Source organism: Mya arenaria, chromosome 12, assembly GCF_026914265.1.
Source record: "Mya arenaria isolate MELC-2E11 chromosome 12, ASM2691426v1".
Lineage (NCBI taxonomy): Eukaryota > Metazoa > Mollusca > Bivalvia > Myida > Myidae > Mya > Mya arenaria.
The window spans coordinates 24,613,202-24,635,616 of NC_069133.1; the positions used below are offsets into that span (position 1 = coordinate 24,613,202).

A 22,415-nucleotide genomic window follows, 5' to 3' on the forward strand; every position below is an offset into this window, starting at 1 on the left:
TTTGCAGTTGTTATATGTTCATGCTTGTATTTTTAACACGAATTACTTAAGACAAACCTTATTATTGGACCGTACTAATGCATTTAGTACTGCGATAACTTTGAAATAAAAGTTAAATGACCAATATACGATGTGCAACTTTACAACTGTTTAACTTTCTTATCTAAAAATGTATTGCCGATGTGCACGAAGCAATGTATCTGTTAATTAAAGACACTTAAACTGTAATTGGATATCACCGTAACCAGCTTTTTCCATATTCACCGGTGCAGTCAAAATGCGAATTTTATTTCTTTAAATTTAAGTCTGGCTTATTTTACGAACTTATTCGAAGACAAATTTTATAATAATACATACTCGGAAATAGTTTACTGTTAAATTAATCCATCTTTCCTGATAATACAGCTATCCTAGTTTGCTCGAAAATAGATCCCCCTGTCGCAGCCTGTAATAAGACATGCGTCCTAGCAACTAATAAAAGTGTCAAAGTGGAAATTACAGTGAAATGTTAAGGTCTCATTAGTTGTGCACAATCTTCCACATTGAAACATTACACATGAAAGCAGTGCAATGCATGAATAGTATAATATTATTAAGTTTCAAGTTCCTGTCTTTTTTAATTATTATGCTATTAGTTTCTTATTGTATAAATGCTAGTTTGAATTGCAATAATTTAAAACAACTAAAGGCTTATGATATTTTTTCTTTGTACCCAAATGCAGTTACAGCCGAACGGACAAGAAGTATAGTTTGGAGATAATTTAGTTGCGTCCGAATCGGTCTCCAAGTCATGACTGCTACAATACTCTGCAGTAGAATTAGGTTGACCGTAAATCAGTAAGTTAAAAATGAAGTTCATACTTAATTGTCAACGCCCGCAGAATACCTATCAGTTAGTTTCAAGGGTTTGCAGTCCTAATTAATGTTTTGAATGGAGAGTAGTTTGGTTTGGAAATGCCATAGCCCAAGAGCACCACTATGGTCAATGAATGATGTACCTATTTGATAAGTTTGTTGCTACCAGGATGTAATATATCTTATCTGATCTATTTTGGTCCTATCAAAATACAGTAAATATGAACAGATAACAAGGATTATTCCTTTTAAGATGGATTCGACCAGAGATGGCATGCAATTGTTGTGCCTTTCCACAGGTTAATGTACATTCAAATGTGTTATAGCCAACACTAAAATTTAAACGATATTTTGATATCTATGTTATCTGTATGTGCTACCGAGTGGCATAGTGTGACTGATTGATTCACGGTGATGATGCAAAGCGGATTCTTCCCGTGCACATTTTTCATTAGCTGGTTCTAACCGGCACCGATGCGGATTCTATCCGTAAAATCGCAACAAAGTTCAGTACATCTCAGCATTTTCTTCGCATTGTTACTGTTATCATTTTGTATTTAGGAAAATATCTTTATTTTAAAGAATGACCATATTATTAGTGAATGTAAATCTATTTTTATCAAAGGGATGTCGTGTCAAATTAACCAAAAAAATGAAGAAATTTCACATGAAGAACGTAGGCGACGAGCAGAAACGGTGTTTTTTGTTTTTATTTTTGAAATATCACTTATTCTAACATATTATATTAACGCATAGCAGTTTTATCCTTAGAATCATGCTTCAAGTTAAACTAAATTCATTGTTTAATCGTGTTTTAAGAACTTTTTTCGATTTAACACGGCAACGGAATCTAGCGTTTGTGGTCACCGGATTTTACTGGCCCGTTACATGTTATAATATTGTTTTGGAGTCTGTAAGTACTTTATGCTAGAGGATTGTGTGTGTATTTAGTAAGGGTATACTCTAGTATGCTCGACTGAATAAAGGGTTGGGCCTAGAGTAGGCCGAAAAAGAAAAATCTGTGTTTATCGTAGCGGTCTCAAACGTAAAGAAGGGTCGTGACACTAAGTTCAAATTTAACGTTTGCAAAACATACATTTATCATATACTCGAAGGCACTCCTTGTTCCGGAGTGGGGGTGCTATGTATATCAGGTTGCCTTTTACACAGAAACAATTCTTTAGTCTTAGTCTGATACTTAGAAGTGTATTTAAGGTATTAGTTCAACTCACTGCTCATTTGTGTCGCAAATATGGCATTAGTTCTATATTCATATACATTGTTACTGTAATTATATAATCATGGTGCCTTTTCCTGATATAGGAAACAGTCATTAAAAGGGAAGATGAATTAAAATTATGCAAAATGAAAGTAATCAATAAAAGTGCGTTATTGTATGTAGGGATGAAGTATTTTAGTTTACAGATTACGGCCAAGGGAGTATTGCAATATAGAAATTGTACAAGTCTCGTGCATGCCTTTATATTTGCCCGTGTACATGCGCATGCGCGAGCTTCTAGATTCACGTAAAAAAGCCAATTAATGACTAAATGGATAGTAGTTAAAACTAATCAACAATTGGACTTTTGTTAATTAGCATCTATGCTTCAAAAATAACGGTCTTGTTGCAACAACCGAAACCAAACAGAAAATAATCATTTGTTTTCAGGCAACAGCAAAGAAGCATTAAGTTATTATTTACTTTAAATTGTATAAGCAAATAAATCTCAAGACTTTATAACTCTCATATGTAAATTAAGGAATTTGGATTTTGCTCCATATTTATTCATACAAGACGATCTAATCCCGTATCTTAAGAGTAACAAGTAATTAGCTAGTATATTTTGTTGTTTATGTCATTAGAATGCCTGGGAATGATATACGTGTTGATTTGATCTTATTTTCCGGTTGAAAAGATAAACGTAATTATCAGGATGTAAATAGCTGATAGAAAGAAACTATTAAGGTTTCGTTTGCATGCTATTTGCTGTCAGAATTATTATCGCTGTTTTTATTTCATTCGTTTAGATGAATAAAAAGATATGGGGCTTTCATTTTTGTGGTTGTTTGTCGATAGTTGATGGAGTTATTCTTTAGGTATAAAATCACAAACATAATTACAGCACTTGTTGTTATTTTCATCGATTTACATTTCGGCATTCCACTTTTTAATGTAAACACGACGGATAGAATCCGCATCGGTGCCGGGTAGAACCCGAAAATGAAAAAAATGTGGACGGAAAGAATCCGCTTTGCATCATCACCGTGTGATTGTCGGTTGGTACTGTCCAGGGGAAGGTATTCGATATGCAACTTAAAATAATCATACATCATTGACATCATGCTCTCTATTGGTCAGTTGTAAATAACAAGTAATCCGATTAGCTGCACCGTTCTTAGATCCAATTTAGACCAATATTGAATACCAGCCCACCGCAAAGGATCTTTTTAACTTAACAAACTGCAAATCAATAATACACTTGTTGTGCTGTACATCTGTTTACAGAATCAGTGATAAAGTTTAAAGAAAATAGCAGAACAAAACGAGAAAAATAAACACCTTTTAAAAATGTTTAGCACCACACGGAATGCCAAATTGTATTTTAGAATGGAAATACAACACAACCCTTTAGCACTATGATAAGATAAACATAAAAGTAAATTGTTAGTACGTAGGGACGTTGAGAAAGCGCAGATGTTCAAGTGTTTCATATAATGTAATTACTTACTGATATATTTTACTGTTTTGTTTAAACTGTTTCAAACGTGTTTCTATGTCATCATATCATGCATATTGTATACCAAAGATGTTTATAAAACTTGAAACGTAAGACAAAATTGGTATTTGCAATAATTCGAAGGAAAATTGGTTTATATTTTTATGTTTATACCTTATTATTTAGTAGGCAATTGCAAAATATCATTGCACACGTTGTTTGCATGAAAGTGTTTATCTTGTTTTGCTATTTAGTACATTTGATTTTGATCCTGAAAAAAATCATTTAAATCATATTCATTAAATGAGGACGATAAGCATAATTCAAAAACTTATGGTTCTTGTTCTTGTTATTGTAATGTTATGACAGTCCTTTAAAACCAAATTGTAAACGTTTACAGATATGTCCCATTTCTTTTGCGGGCCAGATAAGACAATGACGGTTTATATCGTAGGCATCCCTACGTGACCTAATTGAGAAACATAAGGAGGATTCGAAAGGTAAAATAAACTTTTCAAACCAATTATGTTTTGTAATTTTAAATTAATTAGATGAATATTTAAACATCTAATATTGTAGATTTTGAAAGGCAAGTAGTCAGGCCATTAAAAGCTGAATTTGTTTGAAATACACACACACACGGTGTATCAAATTTTGGTCAACGTTTCACCTAGCTTGCATTGAAAAGTTTGAGAAACAATAAGTTTGATTTCAAATAGTGTTTCAATTGAGTACAGCGGTAATATATACACTATTTAGACGTTTGGCATTGTTTTGTTTTTAAAATCAATTATTTTTTAAATGACATACATTAGCCCTGCCATTCAGCTGTATAGATACAAAGTGACGACGCCTGTAAAAAGGGCACAAAGATGGGAAGTCACATTTTAAGTTTGTAACTGAGCCCGGAGCAATATAATATTTGGGAGCGAGTCAGTGGACAGGAAATCAAAATATTTCCACCTTTGGGTTGTGGGTTGTCAGGCACCCAGTCTAAGGCAATCGGTAAAACATGTAGAACTTCTTTTTTTAAATCAATATTAATTGATTTTTTAATTATTTGGCTTGGATGCAAATACCACAATGATACAAGAACCAAGTATTATAAAAGTTCTTCCGCGAAACCTTCAACTCGATTTTCTCAATAATGAGTTTGCCGACTGTTTTACTCTTTCTTCAGGTGTCGTCACAAATGCACATACGTATTTTATTTTATTTTTTGATCATTGTCATAAGTCAGATAAAATAATCGCGGAAACAATCGATAAAAAAATAATAATAAATACATTTTAGCAGACAATGTCAAACAATCATATGACGTCATTGAAATCACTGTAATATTTAACATTAGTCTTTCTAAATGAAAACAAAATGATTATATATTTGTAGATGGATCGGTCATGGATAATATGGCTTCTTGTACTTTCAACAACATTACAGCAGATCCTAGGTCAAGGTTAGTGAATGAACCACATGGTCCAATCGTGTTTACTCTTTGAGATGCAGAATGAATAACATAAACTGTACTTATAAGAAGCTTATGTCTCTATTTTACTAAGAAAATACAAAATCCTCGCTTTTTTGCTAGCTTTAAGTGATCTGCTTAAGGGGATACATAAGAATGCAATATTTAAGCAAAGACTTAGAGTAAAACCATTTTATATACTTCTGAAGTATTCGTGAAGTAACTGTGAAAGAAATTTGACCTATTTTTTCATTTAAACAGTAATTGAACATGGATGTTCTAAATAACACATTCTTACAATGACAGCCCGGAATCTCGTAGAGATTATGGTATTTTTGTTGAGCTTTATCAGCAGTTTATGCAGAAAGCCTGACCATCGATTTCAATGCAATTCGATCATCAAAATGATTCTACTGCAGTGCATTGACCAGTAAATGGCCTTTAATGGACTGAGGAAAATTCGAAATGATGTTGTTAAAAAGCATTACTGTCAATCTAGCTTAAGTCGTGTACACAAAACATACTATTGTAAATAAAGGTTTGTAAAATAGTGTTTGTTTCATGGAATGAGGAAAAACTTTAACAGCAGTACACTTGTACCACTGTGATTTTGTACACTTGCATTAATTTATCCTGTGATGAAAGTTACATTGATACAAAAGTTCAATCCGTCTACCAATATTAGTAATAGTTGTAATTTCATGATAACATTGGTCGCCTTGCAATCTGTATGTTGTTTCTTTAAATTGGACAGTATATATGCACAGTTATGTAGATGATTGACCGGAAAATCTTTTACATTACATGCATTTAAAGTAGAATGCGGTGCCTTCAAAATAATTACCGTATAACAACAATCTCGCTTGAAAATTAAATGAAGTGTTGCCTTCATTGCAAATTGAATGAGGTCCTTTATTATTCATATACTATTCAAAGTGTTATCTTCCCTTAATCAGATATATTATTTTTCCTAAGGATCTGTATTTCCTGCTCGAGAATTCCGTGGTGTTTGGGTCGCGACTGTGGCAAACATTGACTGGCCAACATCGAAATACCACACCACAGCTCAACAGAAACAGGTGAGTTAGTCATTTTAACGTAATACCACGCCTAAACCCAGCAGAAACAGGCCACTAGAGTCGAGTTATCAGCAGGAACAGGTTAGTAAGTCCTTTAATCGTAATACCACACCACAGCCCAGCAGGAACAGCTTAGCAAGTTCTTTAATCGTAATACCACACCACAGCCCAGCAGAAACAGCTTAGCAAGTTCTTTAATCGTAATACCATACCACAGCCCAGCAGGAACAGGTTAGTAAGTCCTTTAATCGTAATACCATACCACAGCCCAGCAGGAACAGGTTAGTAAGTCCTTTAATCGTAATACCATACCACAGCCCAGCAGAAACAGGTTAGTAAGTCCTTTAATCGTAATACCATACCACAGCCCAGCAGAAACAGGTTAGCAAGTCCTTTAATCGTAATACCATACCACAGCCCAGCAGAAACAGGTTAGTAAGTCCTTTAATCGTAATACCACACCACAGCCCAGCAGGAATAGGTAAGTAAGTTCTTTAATCGTAATACCACACCACAGCCCAGCAGAAACAGGTTAGTAAGTCCTTTATTCGTAATACCATACCACAGCCCAGCAGAAACAGGTTAGTAAGTCCTTTAATTGTAGTACCACACCACAGCCCAGCAGAAACAGTTTAGCAAGTTCTTTAATCGTAATACCATACCAGAGCCCAGCAGGAACAGGTTAGTAAGTCCTTTAATCGTAAAACCACACCACAGCCCAGCAGGAACAGGTTAGTAAGTCCTTTAATCGTAATACCATACCAGAGCCCAGCAGGAACAGGTTAGTAAGTCCTTTAATCGTAATACCATACCAGAGCCCAGCAGGAACAGGTTATTAAGTCCTTTAATCGTAATACCATACCACAGCCCAGCAGGAACAGGTTAGTAAGTCCTTTAATCGTAATACCATACCACAGCCCAGCAGGAACAGGTTAGTTAGTCCTTTAATCGTAATACCACACCACAGCCCAGCAGGAACAGCTTAGCAAGTTCTTTAATCGTAATACCATACCACAGCCCAGCAGGAACAGGTTAGTAAGTCCTTTAATCGTAATACCATACCACAGCCCAGCAGGAACAGGTTAGTAAGTCCTTTAATCGTAATACCATACCACAGCCCAGCAGGAACAGGTTAGTAAGTCCTTTAATCGTAATACCATACCACAGCCCAGCAGAAACAGGTTAGTAAGTCCTTTAATCGTAATACCATACCACAGCCCAGCAGGAACAGGTTAGTAAGTCCTTTAATTGTAATACCATACCACAGCCCAGCAGGAACAGCTTAGCAAGTTCTTTAATCGTAATACCACACCACAGCCCAGCAGGAACAGGTTAGTAAGTCCTTTACTCGTAATACCATACCACAACCCAGCAGGAACAGGTTAGTAAGTCCTTAACTCGTAATACCATACCACAACCCAGCAGGAACAGGTTAGTAATTCCTTTAATCGTAATACCATACCACAGCCCAGCAGGAACAGGTTAGTAAGTCCTTTAATCGTAATACCATACCACAGCCCAGCAGGAACAGGTTAGTAAGTCCTTTAATCGTAATACCATACCACAACCCAGCAGGAACAGGTTAGTAAGTCCTTTAATCGTAATACCATACCACAGCCCAGCAGGAACAGGTTAGTAAGTCCTTTACTCGTAATACCATACCACAGCCCAGCAGGGACAGGTTAGTAAGTCCTTTACTCGTAATACCATACCTCAACCCAGCAGGAACAGGTTAGTAAGTCCTTTAATCGTAATACCATACCACAACCTAGCAGGAACAGGTTAGTAAGTCCTTTAATTGTAATACCATACCACAGCCCAGCAGGAACAGGCCAGTAGAGTAGAGTAATCGTTATATCACCCCACAGCCCAGCAGAAGAAGAAAAGCAGAGTAGAAACGAGTAATCGTAAAACCCCAACCCAGTCAAGCAGAAATCAGCAGTCGTTCAATCGTAATTCCACATCACAGTCGCCCAGCAGAATCAGGTTGGTAAATCGTTAAATCGTAATACCACACAAAAGTCCAGCAGAAACAGACTAGTAGAGTCAGTAATTATATTACCACACCACAGCCTGGCAAAAACAGGCCAGTAGAGTGTCGTCATCGTAAACCCCCACCCCAGCCAACATAAACAGGTCAGTAATAACAGACCACAGCCCAGCAGAAATAGGTTAATAAGACAAGTCATCGACATACCACACCAGAGCACAGCAGAATCAGGTCAATACAATCATCTTATCGTAAAACCACAGATCTGTATTTTCCTAATACCACATCACAGACTAGCAACAACATATAAGTACACTTGTTGAATCGAAATGCACAGAACAGCAGAATTAAGTCAGTACAGTCGTGAAATCGTAAACCAAAAACCATAATCCAGCAGAAACAGGTCCGTACAAACGTATACTAATAATACCACAGACCAGCAGAGCCAGGTTTGTACAGTCATGCAATAGTTATACCATACCAAAGTCCAGCAGAAACCGATCGGTACAGTCGTGTTGTAGTATTACCACACCACAGACCAGCAGGAACAGAAAAGTACAGTAACACAATCGTACAACTACTCCGCTGTCAATAAGAAACAGAACAGTTCAGCCGTGTAATAGTAACACCACATCACAGTCCAGCAGGCATAGGCCATTACAGCCGGGTATTAGTAATACCACACCACAGTCCAGTAGAAACAGGTCAGTACAATCGTGTCGAGGTAAAACTAGACCATGGTCAAGCAGAAACAGGTACGTAAAGTTACAAAATCGTATAACCATACGGCAGCGCGGCAGAAACAGGTAAGAACATCATAGTAATACGACACCACAGTGCAGCAGAAGCAGGTCAATACAGTCGTGAAATAGGAATACGACACAACAGTCCAGCAGAAGCAGGTCGATACAGTCGTGAAATAAGAATACGACACCACAGTCCAGCAGAAGCAGGTCAATACAGTCGTGAAATAGTAATACGACACCACAGTCCAGCAGAAGTAGGTAAATTCAGTGGTGAAATAGGAATACGACACCACAGTCCAGCAGAAGCAGGTCAATACAGTCGTGAAATAGTAATACGACACCACAGTCCAGCAGAAGCAGGTCAATACAGTCGTGAAATAGTAATACGACACCACAGTCCAGCAGAAGCAGGTAAATTCAGTCGTGAAATAGGAATACGACACCACAGTCCAGCAGAAGCAGGTTAATACAGTCGTGAAATAGTAATATTTTACACCACAGTCCAGCAGAAGCAGGTCAATACAGTCGTGACATAGTAATACGACACCACAGTCCAGCAGAAGCAGGTAAATTCAGTCGTGAAATAGGAATACGACACCACAGTCCAGCAGAAGCAGGTTAATACAGTCGTGAAATAGTAATATTTTACACCACAGTCCAGCAGAAGCAGGTCAATACAGTCGTGACATAGTAATACCAAACCACAGTCCAGCAGCAGCAGGTCATTACAGTCGTGAAATAGTAATACGACACCACAGTCCAGCAGAAGCAGGTCATTACAGTCGTGAAATAGTAATACGACACCACTGTCCAGCAGAAGCAGGTCAATACAGTCGTGAAATAGTAAAACTACACCACAGTCCAGCAGAAACAGGTCATTACAATGGTGAAATCGTAAATCAACACATAAACTCAGCAAAAACAGGTCAGTACAGTCGTGAAATAGTGACACCTTATCACAGTTTAGCAGAAACAGATCAGTACCGTCGTGAAAAAGTGATGCCACACCACAGTCCAGCAGAAACAGGACAGAACAGTCTTGTTGTCTTCAGACCAAAGCATAGCTCTTCATAAACATGTCAAAATATAACTATTCGAAAATATTATTGCTAAAGCTCTATAAATAATATATCAAAAATATAGCCCTATGTCACATAAGGGAATACGTTTTACATCGATCGAAACAGTATAACAATTTGATCAATTTTGAATCCAAAATATGTATTGCATTGTACCTATACCACTATATGTATTAATTTTATTCCTAAAGTAGTTCTTCAATTTCGACAGTTGTGTGATTTGTTGCAGTATGATTTTTTTTATCTACAATCAAATTTGCAGGAACTTGACGCGATCATCGAGGAGGTGCGTCAGCGTCACTTCAATGCAATCGTATTCCAGATCCGTTCAACCGGTGACGCCATGTATAACTCTTCACTTGAGCCCTGGAGCTACTACCTTACAGGTAAAAATGAGTAAATGGACACAATTGTAGAACCGATATTGTGGCGGCACGACAGCACTCCTAAGCACGAGCCGCAAATCGAGGGGTGAATGCGAAAACGTTATAAGTGACATTAAATAAAGAAGAAGATTTTCGCTTTTACCTCGAAATGTCCCGCTAAACAGTAAAAAGAGATAATGCATTCGGAGCTCCTCGGCCATTTTTTTCAAAAACACCCTCGGATGTATGCCGGTACATCAGTTGAAGTATTTTTTTTTTAAATTATATCGTTAATTAAATTATGTGTTTTATTATGTGAGTTGTATTAATTGATATAAGTTTAAATTGATTACCAGTGAAGTGTATAATTGCAAACATAATTAAGATTTTCAAGAGTAAAGACATAAAGTTTAACTGCTAAATAAAATTACTACGCGTTCTACTTGCAGCGGACTTAAACGTACCTCTTTTTGAGTATGTAAACCGTCCAAATACACCCGATGTTGTTTTTGAAAAAAGTGGCCGAGGAGTTCCGAATGGAGATAATGCTGACATACAATCGATAATGTTTACATCACAACAACATTCAGAGCAAAGTAACCAAAACGGCCTGTTCCAAAGCACTGTCATACGTTATTTGCCGCATACTTGAGCATGTCCTTGTTTTATACTTTGAACGCCTTCGTTCTTATTGTATGTTGTTATAAAAAAAACTTTACAACACAGTAAAATTTTTATTATCTATATTTTGAATGGTGTGTGAACTCTGATAAAATAATTAGAAGAAATGGACAGGGCCTGAGGGCTGCCAGAGTCATGTTGTGCTATACCATGTAACCTAGCTGTATTTCTGCTACCATGGTTGATAACTACGGTAGTTGCAATGCATTGAGACGCCTTTACGTTCATGTGTTTTAATCCTGTAATTAAGTTCTAAAAAAATCTGCGATATATATTTCTACTTATTTATATGATTTGATGATCACATTTTCCAGGCCATCAGGGGCAGGCACCAAGTCCGTATTATGATCCCCTGGAGTACATGATCCAGAAAGCCCATGAGGTCGGAATAGAGGTTCATGCGTGGTTTAATCCTTACAGAGCACGATCCGGAAGTACCTCTCGCACAGGTCTCGCGTCCAACAATATGGCCAACCGGTTCCCTTCACATGCTTACGCATACGGGAATAATCTGGTAATGGATCCCGGGGCAAAGGAAGTTCAGGACTTTATTGTTGACGTGTTTTCAGATGTTGCAAGACGCTATGATGTAGACGGGATGCACATGGATGACTATTTTTATCCGTATCCAGTCAGCGGGCAAACATTTCCAGACTCTTCAACATATCATAGGTATCAGGCCTCAAGTGGTACACTTTCCTTGGCCGATTGGCGGCGTGAAAACGTCAACACTCTTATTCAGCGTCTGGGCATAGCAATACATTCAATTAAACCTTACCTTAAATTCGGTATTAGTCCTTTTGGCATCTGGAAAGCAGGTCATCCGTCCGGTATACATGGGCTGTCTTCATATGACTCTCTGTTCGCTGATTCCCAGTTATGGTTACGTCAAGGTTGGGTGGACTATCTTGCACCCCAGCTTTACTGGGCTATAGACCCACCCGCCCAGAGTTACCCTGCCCTTTTACAATGGTGGGTACAGCAGAATGACCAACACAGACACATTTACGCGGGAAACAGTTTATCTAAGATTGAGTCAAAGCACTGGGGTTCGCAGGAAATTATCAACCAAGTCAAAATCTCAAGAAATCTTCGGGCAAATGAAAGTCTAGGTAATATTCAATTCAGTATGAGGTATCTGCAAAGTAATACCCAAGGTATTTCAGATGCATTTCAGAGCATATACATCTCTCGGACACTTACACCTGCTATGCCATGGCTTAGCGTTCCGACGCCGCAAACGCCAAGCATCACCGTAACCGGAAACACACTCACTTGGGCGAAAGACTCTTCCGGACATACATGGAGGGTTCTCGTGTACACTCAAACAGCTGATGCATTCGAGTTACACGATCTTTTACACAATGGACACACGTCGACACACGTCACTGACGGAGAGTATGCCGTGACGGCGATAGCACGTAACGGGGTGGAATCGCAAGTTATGTATATCCAAGTTGTCGGCGGAGTTAATAGCAATCTGGTCGGATAATTGTTATTGACATGTATTAATAATTGTAGATTAAATTAAAACTGTAAAGTTAATTCGCCTTATTCAAACGTTTTCACTATTCATTAGTAATACGTATAAAACGTTTTGCAAATAAACATAACGAAATGTTCCAATTAGTTGAAATAAGTATTTTCACATTGCAATATTTACCGATTACATGTTGCATGGCTTAAACAAGAACAGTTATATTCGATTCTCTAAAACGCGTTTGTAGTGTTGTTTCCCACACTGGTATCGAAGATTATAAGAATCTTCCATGGCCGAGAGTGTAAGACAGATTCATTCCGACCCGAGCGTAGGGTGTTTTGCGGAAACGAGGTTTACCGAGTTTCCGCAAAACACCCTGCGCGAGGGTCGGGATGATCCTATCTTACACGAGCGGCTATGGTAGATGCTTTTTCTCCCTTCTCAGTTAGGCAAAATTAAGTAAAAAATAATGCATTTTTTTGCTGGAACTCTTTTGTGCTTAGTGAAAATAATTGCGTATGGATATGCGATAATTCGTGGTTGTCATGGATATGCGCGCAGTGATTCAGATTATGTAATGACGTTGTGTGCGCTTAATGTAGACGATATATTATCGGTATTCTTGCATTTTATCATAACGATAAATGCATTTTTTTCTGTATGTTATTGTTTCCCGGTCACATAGCGGCATGCCAGAAATGTAGTGAAAGCGGCTTATTAATAGTACGTTCTAAACGATAATGTTTACAGTGTTGTATTCATAGAGATTGGGGAATTCAGGTGACATTCCGCAGTTCGGTTTTTTCGAGTGCAACTCAGTGTTTATTGTTACTGTTATGCGTGATATGGCCATTTGTTTTAAGTCAGTTATTAGGAAGGCAACTCTGGGTCCATTGACTTTATGCGACCCGCAGCAATATGTTGCATTGTAAATTTAACTCATTGATCACATGATTTGGGCAAGTGAATATCAGCACTGCTTTAGAATGCAGCCCTAGGTCTGCTAAAAATGTGTCTGCCAAAGGAAATAAATGAAATCTAAGCAGAAGGAAATTGTAATACATTTGGCAAGTGATGTACTTTCTCAAACAAAAAATGATGGGAATCGTAAAATGCAAATAAGTCATTCTTGTGTAAGTGATTTTTTTTAGCAAGTTTAGTGCAAGGAAAGATGTAGAAAATGCAAAATGCACCACGAACAGAAGACAAGGGAAAAGAGTGGTGGTCGTCAGATTGTGTTAGTGGTCAAAAGTAATAGGACACCCTCCCTTATTAATGCCTAGACAGTAACCTTTCGCCTGTTATTGGCAAGATCTTTCCAGAAAATGACTATATTTTTTCAAGAAGATGATGTGCACACATCAAGGGGGACTTCCTGTATATCTTGGCATTTTTAAAGCATTGAAAACAAAAGTCTGTATGCCTCCGTTTCATTAAAAAATCAACAATTGATTGTCAGTGGAAGTCAAATTACCAAGGATTAACCAGTTAAACAGTTGATTTAATTTTATTCATTTGATTTAAAACTCAGTATTACAAAACAGGTGCTCGTTTTAGCAGCCATTTTTAAGAATCACTTATGGCCAGCTTATGCATTTGCACGCGCATGCAGTTGAAATTAAGAGGTTTAAGCGTGATACGTTAAAAGTACGTTTACACACATTACTGGTGGTATTTTCGTGTTCCCAGCTAAACACTGCTACAGTTCAAATGATTAAAATCTCGAAATGCCTATTTTATTTCGAAGCGGCATACTGTTGTGAATTATTTTAAAATATAGTTGATTAAACAAGCGCATCAATATTCATTATAACAAAACATAACAATCGGTCCAGTCGAAATTTAATCGAAACGTTTTACAACAAAAATACATCCTTGTTCTCGTCATAGTGTCTCCTTTATCAACTAGCAAAAGTTCGGATGGTACTCTTATGTATTCAATATCAGAGGTAAAAAGAATTGTAATGCTGATAAAATCAACATGCCTAAGTTGTAATGTCAATAGCTTGATTAAAACAAAAGAGTTACGTTATAAAGCGTTCAAAGTACAATATTCGATGTTGAAGCTGTACATTCCAAAAATAATTGAAAACAGTTGATATGCGAGTGTTATGTTTGTGTGTGTGTGTGTGTGTGCGTGCGTGCGTGCGTGCGTGCGTGCGTGTGTGTGTAAACAGTATTAGGATATTGAATACTTGTCCTGCTCCTTTAATTCAATGCGAAGACGAAATATTAAATTGAATACATTAAAGGAGTTAACAATAATACCTCTAGCTCTCTTTATGAATACATTAAACCTCCAAAATGCATATACCTAGTCATTAAACAAACATTATAATTGGCTCAGGTCTTAAAAGTGTTCTGTTCCGAGCATACTCCTGCCGCTAGATGTCGTAGTCGGTTGGAAGTCCCATGCTGGCCTTCATGTCTGCCATTTTGCGGGCGTGCGACATGTAGCTCATTCCAGCCTCGCAAAGACTGACAGCAGACCTGTAATTTTTGAAACAGTCTAGTATTACAGGCATTGTAATAAAATTAACTAGTTAATATGTTACCAAACAAGACCATATTATTTGTATTTGTCACCATTGTGCACTTTATGCCTCATCGGTCTTCGACCTTCTGGTTTATTATAAATAAAACTTTAAACTTAAAACTTACAAACAATAAAAATAAAAACAAAAAAGATCACTTCATGATTCAATACAACTATACATGTACAAATTAAGGCGAAGGGCACAGGAATTCGTCCAAATCGTTTGTGGTTAATACGACCTATGCTGGTATAATACACGTTTAGGCAATCCTGTGTACTCGAATTCAGGATCAAATATTGTTTGTCCATTTAGCCGAAGATGACGAAACATATTTAAGAACTGCATACCGGTTATTTTCTTTAAATTTCAAACATTTTCAAAATTAACTTTGGAAATAGTTTATTCAATAACAGTTACTTCCATATAGCTTTTTTCGGGGGCTTTCTTGAACGATTTGGCTGCAACGAACGAGGAATAAGTCATGCTCTTGTAAAGCTTTTACTGATATTGAGTATATAGTTTCCGAACAATCCCCGAAAAACTTTAGAGGTTACAGACCACTAAATAAATGTCCTATTTATTCTAGAGTAAATTGACCAATTTGCATGCTAGATAACACTGATTTATAGTTTTTTCCAGCAACACAAACCATGGGTAGAAAGCTCCACTTGTGTATATAACGTTAAACGACGTTGGATAAAAAGTTACGTTTTTGATAAGAAAAGAAGAATGAGTTGAACATAACCACTGTGTATTCCGTAAAATTACATTATCCGGTGTTCGAGCTCAAAAATGCGGTGAAATTGTAAACAATACAAAATAGATCAAGTATATCAAGCATGTTCAGTCAGTTTTTGAAATCACAACCATTTAGCTTTAAAACCTATAATTATGAAAGGTAGCCAATGGTCCGAGATGGTATGACCATGCTTTAATTCACTGTTTGTGTCCATTAAAAGAAATAAAGCATGCAACAATGAGTATGCACTACCGAATAAGTGTAATTTGCCCTTTACGAAAATCGCGTAGCAAAAGCTTTGCTAAAGAACGCACCGACTGATCATATGGTTACTCAAATATACCCCTTCCTTCTTTTTTCGCCCAAGTAATAATATTGAGCAAAGCTGAAATAGAAACATCCATGTGTATATCTTGACGACTTCAAAGATTAAGATTATCTTTATATAGATGCATTCAAATGTTTACCTGAGAGAAACGTCGCTAAAGGCGTCCAGATTGGCCATTAGCCCGTCCATGGCCTTCACGTCAGACGCCATATCGTTGAGGCTTAGCAGACCCTCTAGGACGTCAGATACGCTATCTCCCTTCCGGGGCTGGAGAAGCGTAAAAATATAATTAAAGGCTTAGTCAAAGGACAATCCCCTGTTGTGCATATCCTGCTTATTACACTGACGTCACAACAGGGGCCAATTTCCTGTTTGTTTGTGTAATGGCTCAGGTCCACTTAATGGTCAATTTCAATAATAAAACCTCAGAAACTACACTGCAGGATACTCAGATCAGAGATCTGATAAGAAAATTAGGCAATTAGATTAAGATCAATACACAGAGGTTGTGTACAATACACGGGTTGTTTGTTTTGTTGTTGTTGTTTTATTTATTTTTTGGGGGGTCACTTATAGACGGATTAAATTAGGCCTTTAAGATCATTTTTGATCGCTTTGTTATATATTTGATTTAACTTGAGGGACGTATTTATGTATATCTAATTAAATGGCGTCAACACTGTATTGGTAGAATTACTCATAGTATCATTATCATTATCAAATTGTAAATTTGGGAGTGGTAAGGATTTGTTTTGGCAAAATATACACTTATAATTTAATTATCGGTAACTTTAAAACTTAAAAAGCATTTAGCGATACATAGCCGCATTTTAACATTCTAGGGAGGTATATATGGTTGCATCGTTATGACTAATGCAGTGTGTGTATACCACGTGATAGATTACGTCCTATATGCTACATCGGGAGGCAACATTTTGCTTAAAATAAAGACTTAAATCAAAGATAACTTTTCTTTTACAACACCCTTTTAAATACAACAGTATATGCCGCTTAAAGAGCCCCGTATTTGTTTTATTACCGAAATTTGATAAGGTCATTAATTTCATCAAACACTTGGACAAACATGTTTCCAAAATAATGTTTCGACAGTGCTCCGTCAGACGGCCGTATTGTGAAAAGGTTTGTCGAAGTGTTTTAAGAAACTAAACTCTCAATCAAACTCTGGTAAAAGACCGAAGGCGGTGCTCCGTAAACGGCGTAGAGTGCGCTAAGTTTCATTTAAAGTGGTAAAGAAAAAGTGATCTTTGTTTAAAGTCTTCAATCGAAACAAAATATTGCCGTCCGATGTAGCATTTATGACGCAATTTATCACGTGGTATACAAACACTGATAATGTGATGCTGTAAAAATCAATATTCTGGTGACAGTCGTTTACAGTGACTAGTAAGAGTTATCAGTTATCAGTGATAATTATGCCAACACGACCTCTGGACACAAGATGTTATTTATACATTCAGGAAGACAATGAGTTGTTGGTTATCAACAAGACTTAAAGTGTTATCTCAGAGTTAGCGAGAAAACGCAAACTGTTAAATTATTTTTATCAATATTTAATATAAAGAACAAATAATACCATTACGTGGGAAGAGTGGTTGTGTTTGGCGACCTCGTGCGCGACATCCACCATGTAGCAGAAGGTCTTCATATCCTTCATAAACACATCCTTTGTTTTCTTGAAAAGAAATACATGTCGGGATTAAAGGCTGTAGCCGAACGAGTCTTAAAATGTTACCTTAAAATACTCATTGCTTATTTTACTTTAAAGATTCAAGATTCAAGATTTCAAGATTTATTTACAGAATATCCAGTAGGCAATAGCCCATGTGGACAAATATATATACAATATAATGTTTTTAGGTGATTCCATGCATACAAATTACAAAACTAAACAACCAAAAATAACATAAATATCAAATACGCAAATACATCAACTTCATAGGTTCAGTAAATCGAAATATTTTATAATACAATATATTAATTAAATTAACATGTCAATAACGTTATATGTTAAATCACAGATGAGTGGAAATAAAGGGTATACATATACATATATACAATAGGTTTGCTATGATGAGAGTTATGAGTTTAAATATATTTAGGAGTAGGTTTTTTGTTATATTGATAGAGAGGTTGCGAATTTCTTACTGTCCGGGTCTGGGCATTTTAAAGTACGCGTGGAGTCATTCGGACACCACACACTTTAATCAACCCAACTGCATTCATGCACCGATAATGACATCAATTATGCAATTCAATCCTTACTTAAATTCAACTATAACTTTTGCACGTGTGTATACACGTTCACAGAAATACCGGGTTTCGTGATACAGTCGAAACTCGTTATGTCGAACTCAGTTTGCTCGATGTTCTGGTTAAGTCGATCTTTTTTCGAATATATTTGGTTAAGTTATACACTTTTTTGTAGTTCAGTTATATCGAAAGTTCGTTATCTCGAAGTATTACCCGATTTCGACATAGCGAGTTTTGATTGTAATATAACAACTACAGGGATAAGCCTAAAGATGCGTTTGATTCAACATATTTATATTAATACATTGATAAGATTTCTACAATACACTTGATGTAACAACATGCACATGGTATCGTAGTTATACGTTCTGTTGTAGCTGTTTCAATTGGTATATCTCCAACTATTTAAAATGCTATAACTAACCTTGTAGTCTATGTATGGCGTCATCAAGTCGGCCATCGTCGCCATTTTGTTCCACGTAGCCGCCATGTTCATCACGTTTTTCAAACCGGAGTTTGGCGAGTCCATTCCATTTCTGCAAACGGGCGAAAACACGTACACGTTTTTGACATTTTGAATTTAAAATTATTATCGAATGTTTATGTCAAAGCAATATTACACAATTTTATATTCTAAATTAGGTATCAAATAATTTAAAAGATAATTCAAAGTATTCAAGAAGTATCTACCAACAATTTTATGTTCAACATATTTTCTGACCCCAAAATATAAGAATATATGATCAATCACTCAAAAAACCATTCATCATATTCTATAGTGTATACAAATGCCTACACACCTCGCATTCTCATTCATTAACACCATCATCAGCTTGTTTCTTTCGTTGTCATGGTTACAGTCGTGATGTTCATCACCATGTTCCACCATTAAGTCAATGTCATTGTGGTGAATTAGCATTGGTTCTTCCGTCAAATGAAATCCGTTCCCGTGGTCCATTTTATCCATCTGTAATTATTAACATAACTGTTGGAGTTATCTTTGCTTTTAGCAATATAATTTGAATAATTTCATTAACTCCAACAAATTGAATTCAGAAGATGCAAAAGTCAAGACGGATTGACATGTGACGTAACAATTACTTTGGTAATTGCAAACCAGTAAATGATTGGTTGATTTCATAATGAGGTCAACCCTCTGACCAATGACATACTGTTTGACTACTTTGCATATGAATACATGTAAACAATAACAGTTCATGTGTCTATTCTAGCATCAGGAACAAATGCGATCATTTGGCCCCAATTTCTCAAAACTTCTTAAGCTTAACAGGCTTAAGTTGCTTAATTCAATTAGCCGAAATACATACTTAAAGTATTTATTTTTTATAAATGAAAAATGGTTTATTGTGATAATCGTAACGATAATTCCTATCTTAAGTATTGAAAAAATTAAATGAGTATATTTATAATGAGTATATAAAACGTAAAATATTAAAAGAAAAAAATAGTGGGTTTAGCTTAATCCTGTTATAAGAGACTTAAAAAGTTTCGAGAAATTGGGGCCAGATGATATATTGATCAAAAGAAAACATATGTATTGGCATTAAATCTCAGTATGTTCTTGAATCATTAACAAGTATATGTAACACAACATCGTTAGCGATGATACTAAATTGTGATGAAAGAGATGACTAGTGTTTATGTAGATGAATTATATAAGAAGGAATTTAAAAAAAGTATTACACTAGGTGTTACACTGTGTAAAATATTAAGCATAACGTTAAGTATTACACTCAGGAGTACACTAAATAATACATTTAGTATTACACTAAGTATTATATTTGGTATATTACTAAGTATTACACTACGTATGACACTGAAATACACTAAGCATTACACTACATAGCCCACTACATATTATACTGATATTACACTTACTTTTACACTGCAGTAGTACTACACTATTTCACTAACTTTTACACTAACTATTACACTAGTTATTACACTAACGATTACACTAACTATTACATAAAGTATTACATTACCTTTCTCATCCCATGGTCCACAGCGGCGCCCACACCGTATATCATCAGAAGGCTCCAGAACATCGTGAACTATTTGAACACTGTGTGAGTACACAGTCTGTTTGTTTTTTTCTTGAGGAATGGATATCTGAAAATACCGACATGAAATCAAACTTGAAGTCTTATGATTATGAAACTGTGTATTTCTATATAAGTCTATATTTCTATATGAATGATCCCGACTGTATTATCGTATCATCGGGATCATTTCAGGCGCTCATAACAGCAGTAGAATTAGTCGAAAAGACCTGTGTATGTCTACATTTTTGCGAAAGTGTGTATATTCTTAATCGGATTCCTGCTGCAGTATGGAATAACCGTAAGATTGTTGTGTCATTTCGATGTAAAAATTATTTTTCTTTGCGCCGAACACAGTGATATGCTTAGGATTGGTATATTAGCTATAAAAATCATATCTGAACTGGGCGTTTATCATTTTCATGACGAATTGTGTTTTATGGGAAGTTTCTTTTCTTGTCAATTATATAACCCTAGTAGTGGATTTTTAGATTTTATAAAATGTTAAAATATCGTCGAAAAATCATGATTTATAGTTGAATTGTGTCCCATGACGTGATAAGCAGCCCATAAAATGTTGTATTTTTTCATTTTCAGGATCAAGACTGATTTTACCAAGCTGATGCCACATTAAAAGTACTATTAAAAGTAAGACAGGGGCAGCTGTTGGGATCTGCATCATACATTCAAGTATCTGTGCTTTTTTCTACCTTGGGGACGCCCTCACTGAAGCTGACATTTCTATTTCCGGCCCGTGGATAAATTATTTTCCATGATTAAATGAATATTCAACCTATGTTAATAATAAATAGATAATAACAATTAGTTTTCGATATCAATTTTAAATTGAACAGGGCATTAATACGTAATTAAACAAATTAAACTGTTTGCGATTGACTGAATAGAAATCGGAAAGGTCGTTCGTGTAACAATAACAAATTTGAGTTAATATTGGACTTAAAACAGAAACAGTTGGCAAAATTTGCTGGTCTAAAAGTGGTTTGTTTTTTATCAAGGGGAAGTAACTAGACTTGTTTTTAAAATTAGTTCTTAAAGAGTTATAACTTTCATTTCAAAGTTTGCAATGAACATAAAAATCCCACTGATGTTTGTCTCTTATTGAACTCCATTAATTATTTCATCGAAAAGCATGGAAGAAAAAATAACAAAGGAAACTGCACAGTTGATTATTATAAATATATATTAATAGTTAACTCTAACTATAAGGCTGATTAACTATAATAACTAGATATACATACAGCAAACTATACATTTGTTCATTAGAAATATATATTATTATATATAGGAAACTACACCAATGATAAGTAGAAACAAATATATAAAACTAGATCTATATAATACATAAAACAAATAAAGCAAACTATACAGTGCATTACGCGAACCCAATCTCATTAAAATCAGATCCCCAATACACGCTTCACGACGTTACGCTATGTACATAACGTAATGAAATGAAGTGAACGTCACGATATGATTTTAATGAGATTGACGCAAACCATACAGTTGATTAAATTAAAACTTACGCGTACCGACGTTCCCACGTGGTCCCGTCCTTCGACCTGTAATGCTGCAGGCAGTATGCGGCTTATATATACCATGATATGCACCTATCCTGTCCTATGTTTCTTACTACCTATCCTGATTCTGGCCAGGTTGGTTGTGTTTTAGCAGTTTGTAAGATGAACATATCAGTTTGTCCATGTGATAATAAAATATCACCTGTAGAGAATGCTCTGGAAGTAAACATTTTGTCAAATAACACATAATTAAACCCTCTAGTCGTGCATATGTGCCTATCCTGTCCGTTGCTCCTTCATTTGCACCTATCCTTTCTCTGACAAATCTGACCACCTGTATTCACTTGTTGTTTGCTGATGTTTGATTGCAGTTTTCCAGGTAAAAATCACAGTTTTCCGAATGAGTATTACAGCATTACCCCCGGGATTGTTCGAAAATATTTTTGAGGATCGATGCGAAAAATATGGAATTCTTAGAACTG

General features: G+C 36.1%; 2 protein-coding genes across 4 annotated transcripts; one reads left to right on the forward strand and one right to left on the reverse strand.

Moving 5' to 3' along the window:
- Nucleotides 1-3,989: 3,989 nt before the first annotated feature.
- On the forward strand, nt 3,990-12,474 carry LOC128212532 (glycosyl hydrolase YngK-like). Its single transcript, XM_052918016.1, has 5 exons — nt 3,990-4,072; nt 4,962-5,028; nt 6,013-6,116; nt 10,194-10,317; nt 11,292-12,474. Exons 2-5 carry the CDS (start codon nt 4,962-4,964, stop codon nt 12,467-12,469), a joined length of 1,473 nt encoding a protein of 490 aa, XP_052773976.1. The 5' UTR covers nt 3,990-4,072; the 3' UTR covers nt 12,470-12,474.
- Nucleotides 12,475-14,287: 1,813 nt separating this feature from the next.
- On the reverse strand, nt 14,288-21,968 carry LOC128210312 (uncharacterized). Of its 3 annotated transcripts, none has more exons than XM_052914579.1 (7): nt 21,946-21,968; nt 20,339-20,465; nt 19,133-19,299; nt 18,757-18,868; nt 17,656-17,754; nt 16,201-16,328; nt 14,288-14,947 (listed from the first exon to the last, which is right to left on the reverse strand). In XM_052914579.1, exons 2-7 carry the CDS (start codon nt 20,399-20,401, stop codon nt 14,842-14,844), a joined length of 675 nt encoding a protein of 224 aa, XP_052770539.1. In that variant the 5' UTR covers nt 20,402-20,465; nt 21,946-21,968; the 3' UTR covers nt 14,288-14,841. The 3 variants fall into 3 exon arrangements, with proteins under 3 accessions (XP_052770539.1, XP_052770540.1, XP_052770538.1); XM_052914580.1 differs by having other exon boundaries at nt 17,662-17,754; nt 21,940-21,967; XM_052914578.1 differs by having other exon boundaries at nt 21,940-21,967.
- Between the last annotated feature and the right edge of the window lie 447 nt (nt 21,969-22,415).